A 15,857-nucleotide genomic window follows, 5' to 3' on the forward strand; every position below is an offset into this window, starting at 1 on the left:
TTTCATAGAAGCTGAGCGTTGAATCTTGAGTTTAGGTCTTTCCCCAGGCTGGTGGTACGTAATGCAATATAATCTCATGATGCTGGGCCCTGGTGGCCCAGAGCTAGACTCCAGATCAGCCGTGCCCTCCCCTGGTGAACACCTGAGACTCCAGGGCTGCTGTGCTGCTCAGCTGGGAGGCTGGTGGGTGGGGCGTGTCAGTGCATTGCTGACCTGTGGGGTCCCAGCCCTTCTGATGGCTTCATCAGGACATAGTCCACCACCATCCCCGAGCGTCCAGGGGTTCCAGGACTCAGGAAGACAGGAGAAACTAAGTGACAGTGCACTTCAGTCCAAAGGAAAGTTCTGCAGCTAATTTATAGTGTGAATGCAAAAGCTTTGGGCAGAATCATTTGTCTTGATGTTTCAGTGGCACAAGACAACTGCATTCTTCAATGTGGTAAATATGATTTTAAGTATGTTTTAATGGACACATAACATTCCTACCTATTTACATGGCACAGTAGAATACTTTGGAAGATGCATGCAGGGTGAAATGAACAAGGCAGGGTGGTCAGCTTTGCTTCTCCTCCAGCATTAGTCACTCCTACGTGCTGAGAATCTTCAGGCTCTTGTAGTTACTGTGAAGTGTGTGGAAGGTTGCTGTTGCCACAGTTCCCCTATTGTGCTGCAGACCCCAGAGCTGGCTCCTCCTGGCTCTCAGAGTTTGGGAACTATTGTCTCCCTTTCTTCTGACCCCTCCCATGTACACTTTCAGTCTCCAGTGACCACGATTCCCCTCTCTTCCTGTGTAAGGTTAGGATTTTAGCTTCCACACATGAATGACAGCAGGCTCTGTTTCCATGCACACAGCTGCAAATGGCAGGATTCATTGTTTCTTAGCTGAATATGATTCCCTTGTGTTCTGTATCTGTTCTCCCATTGACAGAAACATTTTCTTTCCGTATTCATCCCATGATGGACATCCTGGTGGATTCCACATCTTGGCTCTTGTGAACAGGCTGTGATGAGTCCATTCGGCAGATGTCTCTCATGGATTCATAGACTTTGCATCTGCACAGAGCGGTTTTCATTGTCTTCAGTCCACATACCTCTACACTGTTCTCCTATTGTAAGTTAAATTAGATTTTCTTCACGTTACCTCATTTGCTTCCCACCAGGTCCTTATGCACTGGGTGGCATTAGTGCAACATTTTACAACTAAAGTGATGGAGTTTCAGAGTGCCTTTCTGTGTTCATGCAGTGCTAACAAACACAACACTGGGGCTGAAACTGTGAACACAGCATGCTGCTGTCAGCTCTGAGATCTGAGGAGTCACACACAGCAGCTCTCCTCAGGTGTAATCATACCTTGTGATGCATGCAACCAAGGAACTGTCCTACAAAAGACATTAGAGGGAGAATTGCCTTTTTAAATTGATTTCCCTGTTTAATTCATACATAATAATTGCATCTATTCACGGTGGACCTTGTGACACTTTGCTATGTGTGTCAATGTTTAATGACCAATTCAGTGTGTTCAACCCATTCATGTCTTTCAGCATTTGTCATTGTGAGTGACAGGAAAACTCAGACTCCTGTTTTCTAACTATTTTGCAATAAATGAAACATATGGGAACTCAAGTCCCCTGTTGTGCTGTGGAACACTCAGACTTCAAGTCCTCTCTGCAGCTTTTACCATCCACTAGCCCACCCCGTCCTCCCTCCCCGCTCCCTTCCCAGTCTCTGGTCACTGCTCTGCTCTCACCCTCTGAGCCATCCCTCTCCCTCTTCCTCTTTCCTGTTGCCACACTGGCATCCTTGCCCACTTTGGACGTCTGAAACAGGCACCTTCTTCAGGGCCTTGGCAAGGTCTTTGCCTCGTGCCAGACACTCTTCCCTGATAGCCTGTGGCACTTGCTCTCTCTTCCTGCAGATATGTTTTTGTTGTTGTTCAAACCAGATTTGTCAACTTCTTTTCTTTTTGCCAAAAGTCCAGTTTAAAAAAAAAAAAAAAAAAAACCTTCCATCTACTCTCCTCTTTTTTACCTTGTTTCCTTTCTTCCCAAGCATCTCCTTATCTGGGTTGTTACATAATTTTCAAAATTTGCTTATAATTTTCTCCATCTTTAGATTGTGGGGACATTGGTTTACTGTCCAATCGCACATTTTTTTAGATTATTCCCAGGGCACTGTAAATATTAACTTTTTTTCTTTAAGTACACTAGAGATTTCTCAGTATAGTTCTAGATTATATGACCTCCTGAGGAAATGCTGAGAGATGGGAAGGAACTTGTTTTAAAATGTGTAGGTGATGCCTTGACAGGTGACCAGATTCAGATGAAATATAAAAATGATGCCTTTACTGTGAATAAAAATGAGAGAAAATAGAAATTAAACAGTAGAAATGCATCTCCTTTCCCTCTCTCATTCTCTCTCTCTCATAGTCACACCAACCACATGAAACCAATGAATGACACAGAGATTTCAGAATTCCTCCTTCTGGGATTTGCAGAGGACCCAGAACTGCAGCCTCTCATCTTTGGGCTTTTCCTCTCCATGTACCTGGTCACTGTGCTGGGGAACCTGCTCATCATCCTGGCCACCATCTCAGACTCCCACCTGCACAAACCCATGTACTTCTTCCTCTCCAACCTGTCCTTTGTGGACATCTGCTTCACCTCCACCACCATCCCAAAGATGCTGGTGAACATCCAGACACAGAGCAAGGCCATCACATATGCAGGCTGCATCACCCAGATTCATTTCTTTGTACTCCTTATAGAGTTGGACATTCTTCTGTTGACTGTGATGGCCTATGACAGGTATGTGGCCATCTGTCACCCCCTGCACTACCTGGTCATCATGAAGCCCCATCTCTGTGGATTGCTAATTCTGGTGTCCTGGGTTGTGAGTGTTTTATAGTGCATTGTTGCAAAGCTTAATGGTGTTGCACCTGTCCTTCTGCACGGACTTGGAAATCCCCCACTTCTTCTGTGAGCTCAACCAGGTGGTCCAACTTGCCTGCTCTGACACCTTTCTCAATGAGGTGGTGATTTATGTTGCTGCCATCTTGCTGGGTGGTGGCCCCCTCACTGGCATTCTTTACTCTTATTCCAAGATCGTTTCCTCCATCCGTGCAATCTCATCAGCTCAGGGGAGGTACAAAGCCTTCTCCACCTGTGCTTCTCACATCTCCGTGGTCTCCTTATTTTATTGCACGAGCTTAGGTGTGTACCTCAGTTCTGCAGTGACCCAAAACTCACGTTCAACTTCAACAGCCTCTGTGATGTACACTGTGGTCACCCCCATGCTGAACCCCTTCATCTACAGTCTGAGGAATCAGGACCTCAAGAGTGCACTGAGGAGACTGTTTGAAAGAGAAAGATTAAATGTCAATTGACTGAAACTGGAGAAAAGCCCATGATTGCAGGACTCCGAACATCAGAGCCAGAAACTGGGTTCTTTTCACAAAGTGGTAGCAGAAGTTGCTCCTCCTACTTTATTTGTGAGTTTCTATTCCTTTGACTTCCACCTCTGCATGCAGCTCAACTGCATCATTCACATTATGACACTTTCTGATCTCTCTGAAATCCAATCCTCTCCATTTGTCCTTCTTCATCTTTCCCCAAATGATTCCCATATTTGGAAAAGGAAGACTTGCACATTCACATTTATCACATAAGATATATTTCTAGAAATAATTTAAGCTCAAGTGACATATATTATGCTAAGTAATTGTTTATTTCACTGAAAATAGTCATAATATCTATTCACTTGTGAAATATATTTAAAAAGCAAGGTCATTTTTATAATTTTATTTTGGGGGAAAATCTGAGAAAAAAAATTTGGTCCCACGGATTGAACCCAGGGATATTTACCCACCAGAGCCCTGTTTTATGTCTGAGATGTGGTCTTGCTAAGTGGCTTAGAGCCTAGCTGGGTTCTGAGTCTGACCTTGAACTTGCAATCTTTATGCCTCAGCCTCCTGAGTCACTGGGATAGCAGGTATGCAGCACCATGCCTGGCTGACAATAGGTTTTCAAGTGTGTGTTCCTTGCTGTATCACTTCCATAAATTACATTCTTGACAAGGTAGCCTTAAACATACCAGGGTGTTAGCTGGTCATCAGGTCATATCCTCATCTTTTGGATCCTCTTTCTATTTCAGTGTGGTGTTCCATACTCATGGACAAACCTGTCGTCACAGGTATCTACTCCACCATTTTCCCCAGGTGCACAATTTTATGTGTTTGAAAACTTTTTTGAAATGTTAGCAATAAAAAATTGTAACTAGATTAATGGTCATGAGTGGACAGTCACTGGACAGGGAGGTAGGTGGATGTGGCTATAATGGGGCAACACTCGGAATCCTTGACTGATGGGAATCGTCAAGGATTATAATACTTGGATCATTTGGCCTCATTTCTTAACAAGAACATGTCAATCTACAATTTTCTCCAAATAAAAAGTTGATTAAAATTATAAATGAGAAAATGAGTGTTGTCTGAGCACACCATTGTTCACAGTAAAAATTTCAATGACCTTTCCTTTTCCTTCAGGACTCATGGTTGCTTTTCACTTTCTCCCAGGAAATCGTAGCTGCCATAGTCTATCCTGGGTTTAGAGTGACCCTTATGAGATCAGGTAGATGAGAGAGAACATGGTTTGCTGATAATGTGCTGTGGCTTTATACCAATCCAGATGTAACGTGTGCAGCAGACTATGGTGAAGTTTGCTTTGCAGATTGGTGTGAAAATGTTGGATATTGAAATAAGCAGATTTGGGATGATAAGAATTGCTGGCACCTGATCTTTCATTGTTCTTGCTCTCTCTGCTATGTACACACTAAGGGAGACAGTACAGCTTAACATTTGATTGTAACGTGGCTTTTTCTTAAGTGAACATCTTTGACTGCCTCTCTTCTGCACAACCATGGAAAGCCCACACTGTTCTGTGATCTTGCCAGAGTTCTGCCACCTCATCAATAACATAGCAGTGTATTAATTTCTATTGTTCTAGGTCTTTCTCTCTTACTGAAGTACTCTTCACTTTTTAGACTTCTTTCATCCACTCAGAATTAAATCAACCAGGGTCTAGTCCACAGCCTTTCACTTGGTGGTGTCCTTGCTTCATGCACTGACTGTGTTAGTCAGTGTTCTGTTACAATAACAAAATACCTGAGATTTATATGGAGAGAAGTTTTATTTTGGCTCATGGTTTGCAAGGTTCCAATCTGAGGGACTGGCCCTGTGGCAGTGAGCACATGATGGGGGTGGTAAGTATGTGGCAGAGTAAAGCTGCTCACCTCATAGCCAGGAAATGAAAAATGAAGAGGAGGAGACTTGGGTTCGCACCCCTTTCAAGTGTGATCCACCAGTGACGTAAAACTTCCTACTAGAGCCCCTCTTAGCATTTCCCCCACCTTCCAATAGCACCAAGTGGGGAATCTGCTTTTACCCCAGTGCCCTTGAGGGACACTTAAGATTCACACCCTAGCACTGGTCTTGAAGCCTCAGTTCTGCAGACATCTGCTGTCTAGGATAACCTTGAGTGACCTTGGTGCAGATCACTCACGTAAGGAGCCCCTTGGTCTACAGTCTGAAGAGCAGGGAGATGAAGGGCCTAAGGGTATGGGACACCTCAGTGAAGGCCATCGCAGTATCTGCTGAGTTAGCAGCGTGCATGACACTGAGGACCAGAGAGCCTCGCCTCCTTCATCCAGCCTTTCAACATTTTCTGCTTTTACAAGTTCTAAAGCAGCTCTCTCCTTGGGTCTTCCTTCAGGGTCTTTCCTGTCCTTGGTGCTGTTCATAAAGTCCCAAGTTTGATGAATACAACCTGGCATTTTCCCAGTCATCTAAAATAATGGTTTGTTTTTCATGTTGAAGAAACAACATCTTTTACCTTTAATAAAAATTCTCAGAAGTGGCCTTCTGTGTTTCTTTTTGCCTTGGACACTTACTAGGAGAGATGTGCTCTGCAGTGATGAAAATGAGACCAAATGGAAGACTTCCTGCCTTTGTATGACTCTCCTTTCGGTCTCACTGAACTTACTGAATTTTACTACTCATACGCAGTATCAATTCCTTGAATTTCAGAAGTGTATCTCTCCTGTGCTTGCAACCGTGATGTCTAGTACAGTTCCTGGTAAGGAGTTTGTCCCCTGTGAATTCTTGTTGAATAGAAGGAAATTCAGGGGATGTTTGAAGAGAGAGGAGAGAATCTGGGCCAGAAACATACCCATAGGTAGATTTCCTAAGAGGCTTTGAGACAGAAAATTACTCCAGACTCATGGAGGTAGATCTTGATAAGACAGAGAACAGAGAGGGAATGAAACCAGCATTCAAAAGAGGCACCTGCTCGTCCTCACTTTCCCTTGACAGTAGTACAGCAATCAAGGCAGGGAACCAGCCTAGCTTCCCATGGCAGAGGCATGGAAAAAGGAAAAGCAGCGTATCCATAATGAGTACTCTTCAGCCTTCAGGAAGAAAGAAATCCTGTCATTCATAACAAAGTAAAGGGTGTGGGACACGTTGCCACATGAAAGAAGCCAGACAGCCAAACCCACATGTGCTCTGTCCTATGTGGAAGCAAAGGAGCCTCAGTCTGAATACAGAATAGTGACCCCAGTGACTGGCAAGGAGGCAGTAGGAGGAGGGAGGGAGGGAAGCTGGAAAATGGGTACCAGAAAACAGTTCAGTAGAAAGAAGAAGTCCTGGAGTTCCACAGCTGAGTAGGAGGAGGAGGGTCTGCAGAGCAGAACACCTTGTCCTGTGTTTTCTGAGGATCTAGAAGTGAGGAGCTCAAACCTGGGAACACAAAGAAATGACATGGAGAGGGAAAGGTTCCTTATGCTGTTTTGTTCACTGGACACTGTGTTTATGGGCTAAAGTATCACCCTGACCCCTGTTCACATGCACACACACATGTCAGTAAAAATTAAATGAAGATTTAAAAACTATACTTGGCATTTGCCAGTTTGTTGGACCATGTTGTACACACTGTGTCTGGATGTTCCTGGCCACTGCTTGACAAGGAAGCAAGAGCTTATTGTCACCAGGCAACGAGCTTGAGGTCACAGAGGGAAGGAAGAGGCCCCAGCCTAGGTCACAGAGGGGATGAAGAGGCCCCTGCCCAGTCTGTGGGGACCAGGCCAGGCTTCCAGACCTGAGGTTCAGTTGGCTCAAGAGAAGCTTTGCTGATGTAAAATTAAAGGTGGAACAAAACAGAAGCTTCTGATTAAATTCCTGCTTCTGGGATTCTCCCCAACAAGGAAGGCTCTGTTTCAGGTTGAGCAGTCTTAGGAAGAAATCCAACACCAACTTAAGGCACTTGAAGTTCCTTGATTATTTTAATGTGATTGTTTTGTCTATTCATGAAATGAACACCTTTTCATGTTTCTGAGCCATTTGTATTTATTCTTTTAGGTCAGTGGTTCAGGTATTTTAAGGATCAAATCAATTTTTCCTTGGGATTTTAAAATTCTAATTATTTTGAAATAAGTTTATATGTGTATTTTGCTTCTTCAGATTTCATTTAATTTTATTTCATTATTAAGATACATTTTATTGTCCATATTTGAATTTTACAATTTGATGTTTTGCAGTAAGTATAGTAAATGATTGTAATAATGAGGCAGATTTCCACATTATATAAGATATTATGTATCTTCCCCTAGTTTTTAAAATTTAAAAAAAATTATCAAAGTTTTTGACATACATATTTTAAAATATTGTATTTTAAAAATTATTTTCTTAGTTGTACAAATTTATGGGGTATGGTGTAATAGTTCAAATCAAGTGTAGATTGTGGAATGATAAAATCAGAATAGTCAACAATTCCATTTTCTTAAACAATTTCAGGAAAAATGTATAATTAATATGTAAAATTGTATATACAGTGCACAGTGCAATCTTTCAATATGTGTATGGAGGATGTTCTGATAAATAAAGGTAATTAATGTTTCTCTCTACTCCTTACTGCCTTTGGTCTGGAGACTTTGAACTCTTTCCTAGTTATTCATAAAACATTAATGTGAATTACTTCCTGTGCTGGAGAATTTGACTGAACTCATTCCTCCTCTCTAACTGTGGTTTGGTACCAGTTCTCCAACCTCCCACCTGCCTCCTCCTTCCCCACCCACCCTTCCCAGCCTCTAGTAGTCATTACTACACATTCTAATGACTGTAAAAAATGCACGTGAGACAGGATGTGGGATTGTTCTTTCTGCATGTGTCCTGTTTTACTTAATAGAATATTGTTGGAGACATGCACATTTTCATACTTGAATCCACCCATCATGTTCTCAATTCTACTTGCTTTAGTTCTTCCATCATTTTTAATTCTCAGTGTATTAATTTATCATTTCTTGTAGAAGTCCTATACTCTTTTGCCTCTTGCCTGAAAATTCAAATTACAATGGTTATTCATGCTAAGAATGCAAGTTTACTTCCAAAGAATAATCATTCAAGCACCAGGTACTTCAAAAACCTTTGTCATGGATTTGGATATTTATAATAGCATTGATTTTATAGGATTGGATTTGTTTGGGATAATTCTCCATATATACATATATATATATATATATATATTATAGACTGAAGTCATTTCAAATATTTTGATAAACACAGCTTTATGATATACTGTAATGAAAACCAAATTAAATTTTCCCTTGTTACTCCATTAAAAGTCATCTTGTTCAGGTTTTCATGGCGGAAAAGATCGGCAGGTTTCCTTAACAATTTCTGTCCATTCTTGGCTTTTCCCTCAACCTCAGAACATGGATTTGGTTTGAGGTGTCCATCCACTCTGTCAATCTATTCAGTCAGAGATTTGCCATGTCTATTGGTTTCTGTTTGTGCTATAACCAACTGTCACCAATCAGTGGAATTTTAAAAGGATACAAATGTAAAATATTTCACTGCCTCTTGGACTGTGCAGCTGCTGGTTCTTTCAGCTCTTCAGCTGCAGACAGTCATTGTGGACTATGCAGCTTCTGGTTGTATAAGCCCATCTAATAAATCCCCTTTTTATAATAAAAAAATCCCATATGTTTTTACTTTTACTTGTTTTAAATATTGAGGTGTCTGCAGGACTGTTTCTTCAAGTGTTTGTGAGGCAGAATCCTTTCTCTGCTCCTGGAGGCTGCCCACGTTCCTTGGCTCATGGCCACCTCCACCCTCTTTAAGGCCAGCTGTGGCAGGTGAGTCTTCCTCACATTGCATTACCTCAACGTTGACTCTTCTATTTTTCTCTTCCACATGTAAGGACCTTTGTGGCGACTTTGACTTCCTCAGATATCCTGGGATAATATCCCTCTCTGTGGTCACTTGTCAGAAGCCTAATCTCTTCTACTCCTGACTAACATATTCAGAGTTCTGGGAAGTGGGCTGTGGACATTGCTTCAGGAATTATTCTACACACCATCTCTCATGCCCCAGTTGTGGCCAAAGAGCTGTAAGCTGAAGTCTGTTAGGTGGAGTTTTATGGAAAACACACATCACATCATCCCAATGGACAAAATACATACCAGACAATATTGAGCAGAATAAGGCAGCACAAAAGTGCACAATTCTGTTTATAAGAAGTTTACTTCAGTCAACAGGTAATCTGTTCTCTTATGATTCCAGAGAGTAGTTACCACAGGGGCAGAAGTAGCACCTGGAATTCTTACATAGAAGCTTCTGTGTGGCTGTTAGATTTTATTTCTTTTGTGAGTTCTGGTTGCTTGGAGGATATTCACTATGTGAAAACTCATTGAGCTATCGATATAGCACTTTCCCCATCTGTGTTTTATACTTCTACTGAGAGGTTTCTTTTGTTGGTTTGTATTTTGCAAAGACCTACCTGCGACTCCCTTTACACTTCGTCCTTGACTCTTCTCCCAGTGTTACTGGATGGAATACAGATTTGATATCTGGAGGTATAGCAGCTATTCTGTGACCATGAGATTAGAAACACACATTGAGGATGATGTTGTAGAAAAGCACCAGAAGACTAAGTCCTCAATTGCATCAAAATGTTGTGAGGGTAGCCTTGAGTTCCTAGGTAGAAATGGGTGATATATAAATAAATACAGAATTTGTTTCAGTAAGTGGTTTGGCTCTTTGTTACTTGTAACCAAGTATCCTCTATAACTGAATACAGACATTTGAGAATATTTGTAACAAGTCATATACCCAAAACATTTCCACAAGGATCACAAGTGGCATATGCAGATCCATAAATCCTTATGTGAAAATGAACATTCCATAAAATTACTATCAAATGACAGGATTTTATTCCTGTTTAATGGCCAAATATTATTCCATCATGAATGCAGGCCATATTTCCTGTATGTATGTGTTCAATCAGGGTTGCTACGTGTTTCATTAACTCTTCTTGGCATCAAGCCTGCTCATTCAGTACATTTTGCTCTCAGCCTCTTTCCTGGTACAGAGGCAGATTTGTGTATCTCTGAAGGTCCTAGAACCAGTTCTCCATGGACATGGAGGGATGACCGTATTTTAACTTTTATCCTCTTCTCTAAGATGATCAGCTCCTGAGGATGGATTTGGAAGAAGTCATCCTTCAAGACTTAAGATGATCAAGATGAGTTTAGGGTCTTAAATTTGCTTTGGCAATAAAATATGATTAGCTTGTTGGTGAGTCCCAAGGGACTTTCAAGGACATTTCTGCTGCTCTGTGTTGGAAACCTGCCTTGGCTGCTGAAAAATCCAGGCTAGACAGCTGGAGGAGAAGGAATGTGGAAGAGAAGCCAGTTCCTTTTAAGCCACCACTCTGTTGAGTCCCCTGTGCACCTGAAAGCCCAGTTGAGGTGGACAGAGGGACCCAGGGGACACACAACTCTCTGCAGATTCAAAAGGGGACCAGTGAGCTCAGAATAACTCATCACCTTGCACTTCTATTTGATGGTAAGATATTATATTAAACCCATTTGTTACACAGCAATAGTTAACCCTTACAGTAAGTGAAAGGAAGGGAACTGAAAGCAAGTAGAATAATCTGCTACTTTTTGCTTTGGAATTTGCTTTGATATTTAAAGACACCATTCACAATTACTCTCTTGTTCAAATTTATTCAATGGGAATGTAATTTAAAGTGATAAATGGTGATTATTTTCCAGGAAAAAGAACATGCATGTTTGTGTGGGAAGTTGTTTGCATGTTTGTGATCTGAAATTGCTTGACTGGGCAGGAACTCAAGCACTCTTGTGAGTCATCCATTGAACATGAAGACTGAAATGATCCCTGCACATGAAGGAGATACAGAATGGATAATATTAATTTTGCTTGTTCAATACCCCTCTAGTATCATGATAACATTTAGAGAAGGTAGGTGTGTCTGTCAGATGTTCATCATGTTGACTGAAATCCCTGACAAAGACAATTTCCATGACAAGAGATTATTTTGGGATCATGGTTTCAGAGGTTCAGTTCATGGTTTGCTGATGCCATTGCTCTGGACTTGATATGAGGACAAACAGGACAGAATGGCATGGAGGAGGAAAGGTTCCCAGCTCATGGCAAGGACGCAGAGAGAATGGGGAGCCAGAGATAAGATAGAATCCCAAGGGCATCCCCCCAACCATGATCTACTTCCTCCACCTTCACTCCTGTCTGTACTTATCACCAAGTAGTCCATTCAAATGATTAATCCATTGAGTGGATTAATCCACTGAAGAAGTTACAGCTTTCCTTCTCTAATCCTTTCATATCTGACATTTCTGCATTGCCTAATACTGAACTTTGGGGGGATAACTCATATACAAACCATACGTGACTTCATTCAGAACATGTAAGGGTTAATAATTCTAGACAGCCCTGGAAATTTTCAGGCAGAAACAGCTCAATAATTCCACCAAACCATGCCAATAAATCTTTTATGAACAAACCCCCTTGTACATGGGATCCAATCTTCCACTGCACAGTAATTGTATTTCCAGTATGAAAAAGACATGTTGTGGGTAGTAATGCAATATAAAGTATAGTTTATCTTTTCCTATTTAGAGTCCTGTTTGATGTTGAGGCAGATTGATCTTCCTATCATTTGAAATTTGTCTTTCTATAGAGACATGACTTGGAGATCTGTATTTCCTAAATATATATCTGATAAATGTCTGATGTGATTGTGGCAGAGACCATGCAAATGGTATGGAAATGACAACACCCAATACAGCAGCCTGGGAAGAGGGAGGAAGAAGGTGAAATATTGAGAACGCTGGTCCTTTCCCAATACATCCCTTCCCAGTGACAAGACAATCCCTGTGAAGAAGGTGTCCATCAAACCTAAAAATGATATTCTCTGGGGGGGGGCAGTCAAAATATTGATCCTTCCCCAAGTAAATACTTCTCCAGTGACAGTACAATAGTCCCTGGAGGGAAGGAGATAAGCACTGAATGCTGAACCCTGGACCCTCCATCCTTGTCCAGTAAATGCAAATTACAAACTCTCACAAAATGTTTCCTGAGTGCCAGAACTGATCTTTTCTGACGAAGTCTTCAGTGGTTCAGTCATCTTCCAGCATGTAACCTATAGAGACCCAGACCTCCCCTGTAATGGGGGCTGCTTTCTATCCAGAAAGTGAGCCTTCTGATGCCGACTCCACCGCTGAATAAACGCTTTGTGAGTTGGTGAGGTCTGCACCAACCCGGTCACTCTGGTGTTCACACCATGGGCACCAAGCTGAGTAAGTAAACAGAACTCTGACATGAGAAAGAAGCTGTGCTGCGTCTTGACTCAGGCTGGTCTCTTAGAGTCCACATCACCAGGAAGAGCCAGTTGAGAGGATGAAGCCAGAGGCACGAGGCAACCACAGGGCAGAACTGTGGTCCTGAGAATCCCTCTAGTGCAAAATGACACACGAAGCTTGGTTTTCAAGTGTGCTTTCTTCCTAGGAGGAGTTCAGCACAAGACTGCTTTTGAGTAACAAAAAGAAAAAAGAAAGAAAGGAAAAGAAAAATTTATCATGTGTGTTCTGGTATTTGAGAAGGAGATATTCTTTAAAATACTGCAAGTTGTCCAATGAGATAAATGGGATTTTCCAAGATTTCTAATCCACCATTGAAAATGACATTGAGAAAGTGTGAAACAGACCAAGGTGAACACTGTTCAGAGGTCAAAGAGGAGAAAGCTTCACAAGTTGAGTGCTCATCTTTTATAGAGGAGTTGAAATCAAAGAAATGGAAACTTGAGACAACAAATAGAAGGCACAAGTCCTACTTCCATGATCTGAACAAACTTGCAATTACGTGCTCTGAGGCTTCACTCTCTGCAATCAATGGCAGCTTCTTAGTCTCAGAACAGTGGATGCTGGTGTCCTTTTTCAGAGAATCTCCTCAGAGTGCTCATGATGTCCTTATTCCTCAGACTGTAGATGAAGGGATTCAGCATGGGGGTGACCATGCTGTACATCACTGAGGCTTGTTGTACTGGATTGTGAGTTTTGGGTCACAGCAGAAGTAAGGTTCACACTTAGAACACTACAATAAAACAAGAAGACCACACACAGGTGAGACACACAGGTGGAGAAGGCTTTGTACTTGCCCTGAGCTGATGAGATTGCACAGATGGAGGACACTATCTTGGAGTAGGAGTAAAGGATGCCAGTGAGGGGCCACCTCCCAGCACCACACATGTAACATACATCACCATGTCATTAAGAAGAGTGTCAGAGCAGGCAAGGGGGACCACATGATTAGGTTCACAGAAAAAGGGGGGATTTCCAAGTCTGTGCAGAAGGACAGTCGCAACATCATTAGGCTTGGCAACCAGGAATTCAGGGCACTTGTGATCCAGGACACCAAAACCAGCAATCCACAGAGCCTCTGGTTCATGATGACCATGTTCTGCAGGGGTGGCAGATGGCCACATATCGGTCACAGGTCAGTCACAGCCAGAAGGAAGTTTTCCAACAGTACAAATAATTCAAAAAAATAAATCTGTATGATGCAGCCTTCATAGATAATGGCCTTGCTCTGTGTCTGGATGTTCACCAGCATCTTTGGGATGGTGGTGGAGGTGAAACAGATGTCCACAAAGGACAGGTTGGAGCGGAAGAAATACATGGGTGTGTGCAGGTGGGAGCCTGAGATGGTGGCCAGGATGATGAGCAGTTTTCCCAGCACAGTGACCAGGTAAATGGAGAGGAAAAGCCCAAAGGTGAGGAGCTGCAGTTCTGGGTCAGCTGCAAATCCCAGAAGGAGGAATTCTGAAACTTGCGTATAATTCTGTGGTTCCCTTTCTTGGGACTATCAGGAAAGAGAAAAACACCAGCACTAAGTTTTGTGCCTGGGCCCCTTTAGTTGTCCCCTTCCCACCTCTGATGAAGAAATCCAGTCCCTCTCTTCCTTTCTCTCAGCAAGCTGTACTATTCCACAGCTTTCATGCTCAATTCTATCATGCACTTGAGCAATATAAACTGAGTTTCAGCCATGTTCCTGGAAGTGCCTCACCAAGGAACTGAGAAATAAAAGTTGCTAGAATCCAATTACAGATAAATAATGTGAAGAGGAAATTATAAAACAAGGATTGAGAAAAATTTTGAATGTTTTCACCACACAGGGGAGATAGATGGATTTCTACATTACATAATGTAAATATGTATTAAAACCTCTCATGGCATCCAAATATCATGTGCAATTTTCATGTATTTGTTCCGAAAAAAAAAAAAAAGAAAGGCTCATAGACTACATCAGATGATAATCATTGCTATGGAGAAAATGTGGCAGGTTGAAAGGAGAGTAGATGGGGAGTGCATTTATTGTAGGCCAGGGAAAATGATGTGAACAAGGTGACATTTCAACAGAGACCTCCAGGATAAGGGGAGGCCATACGCAGATGTGTGCCTAGCAGAAGTGAGGGGCCTAATAACCCCTGTGAAGGTGTTTGTTTCATGCTTCAAATTTCAAAAGGAAGCCAGAATGGGGTAGAGAGAGATGGGAGAGACGTGGTGCCTGAGAATGTTGAGGAAGGAGGTGGTCACTCTGAAGCTGCTGACATGTAAGGTTTCTCCAGAGGCAGAGGTTCTGCCTCACAAGTTGTCCCTTGTACTTTTGTTTAAAGCAGCTTTACTGACATCTAGTTGTGGCTGAAGGACTTCACTATGAAATGTGCATGATCTGGTGAGTTCAGACTCGTAGGAAGCTTGGTGCCTTCACCCAATCAATGCCTTGGACACATCCATTCCCTCCCAGAGTGTCCTTGTGTGCACCCCACCATTTTTTTGCTTTGTTTTTGTCTGTGGTGGGAACAATTAACATCAGGTCTGTCCTCCTGGGACATTTTCAATATCATTTGTTAGTTCCAGAAACTATGTTGTATGTGTCTGGAAATTCAATGTCTTATGTAACTAACTTAATAAAACAGAGCAAATGTTCCATCCTGCACTCCTGTGACACCCTTCTGCTCTGGAATCTATGAGTTTGGTTCCTTTAGACTTCTCATGAATGTGGAATCATGTGGTATTTGATTTCAAAGTGGTCCCTGGATCCAAGTGGATGGTTATGTTTGCTTTCGAAATCTAAGATCCAGACTGATAAGGACTATATGATCTGGACAGATGAGGACTATACAAGGGAAGAAAAATTACAGGTTGATGTTCTTCATGAATGTAAATGAAAATATTCTCAGCACAATACTCACAAGATGAATTCAACAGCATGTTAAAAGGATGATTTCTGGTTGAGTATACATGACTCTGAAGATCACTCTCTATAACCCCCACTGAATCCCACTGCCTTCATGACAATCTCTCCTCTTTCTCCAGGAGATTTATCCCTGTGGATGTCATATCACAGACACACTTCATTCATTATCTTCCACCTTTGACATTATCATGTAAGATCCAAATGAGCAGAGACCTTACCTGCTTTCTTC

General features: G+C 42.0%; 1 protein-coding gene across 1 annotated transcript in view; it reads left to right on the top strand.

Annotated features, from left to right (window-relative positions):
* Positions 1-2,439: 2,439 nt before the first annotated feature.
* LOC124968535 (olfactory receptor 7A10-like) overlaps positions 2,440-15,857 on the top strand; it is a 55,320-nt gene continuing 41,902 nt past the window's right edge. Inside the window, exons 1-2 of the mRNA XM_047531084.1 lie at positions 2,440-2,886; positions 14,142-14,161. Coding sequence (XP_047387040.1) covers positions 2,440-2,886; positions 14,142-14,161 — 467 coding nt within the window. The remainder of the gene's footprint in view (positions 2,887-14,141; positions 14,162-15,857) is intronic.

Source organism: Sciurus carolinensis, chromosome 17 (genome assembly GCF_902686445.1).
Source record: "Sciurus carolinensis chromosome 17, mSciCar1.2, whole genome shotgun sequence".
Taxonomy (NCBI): Eukaryota; Metazoa; Chordata; class Mammalia; order Rodentia; family Sciuridae; genus Sciurus; species Sciurus carolinensis.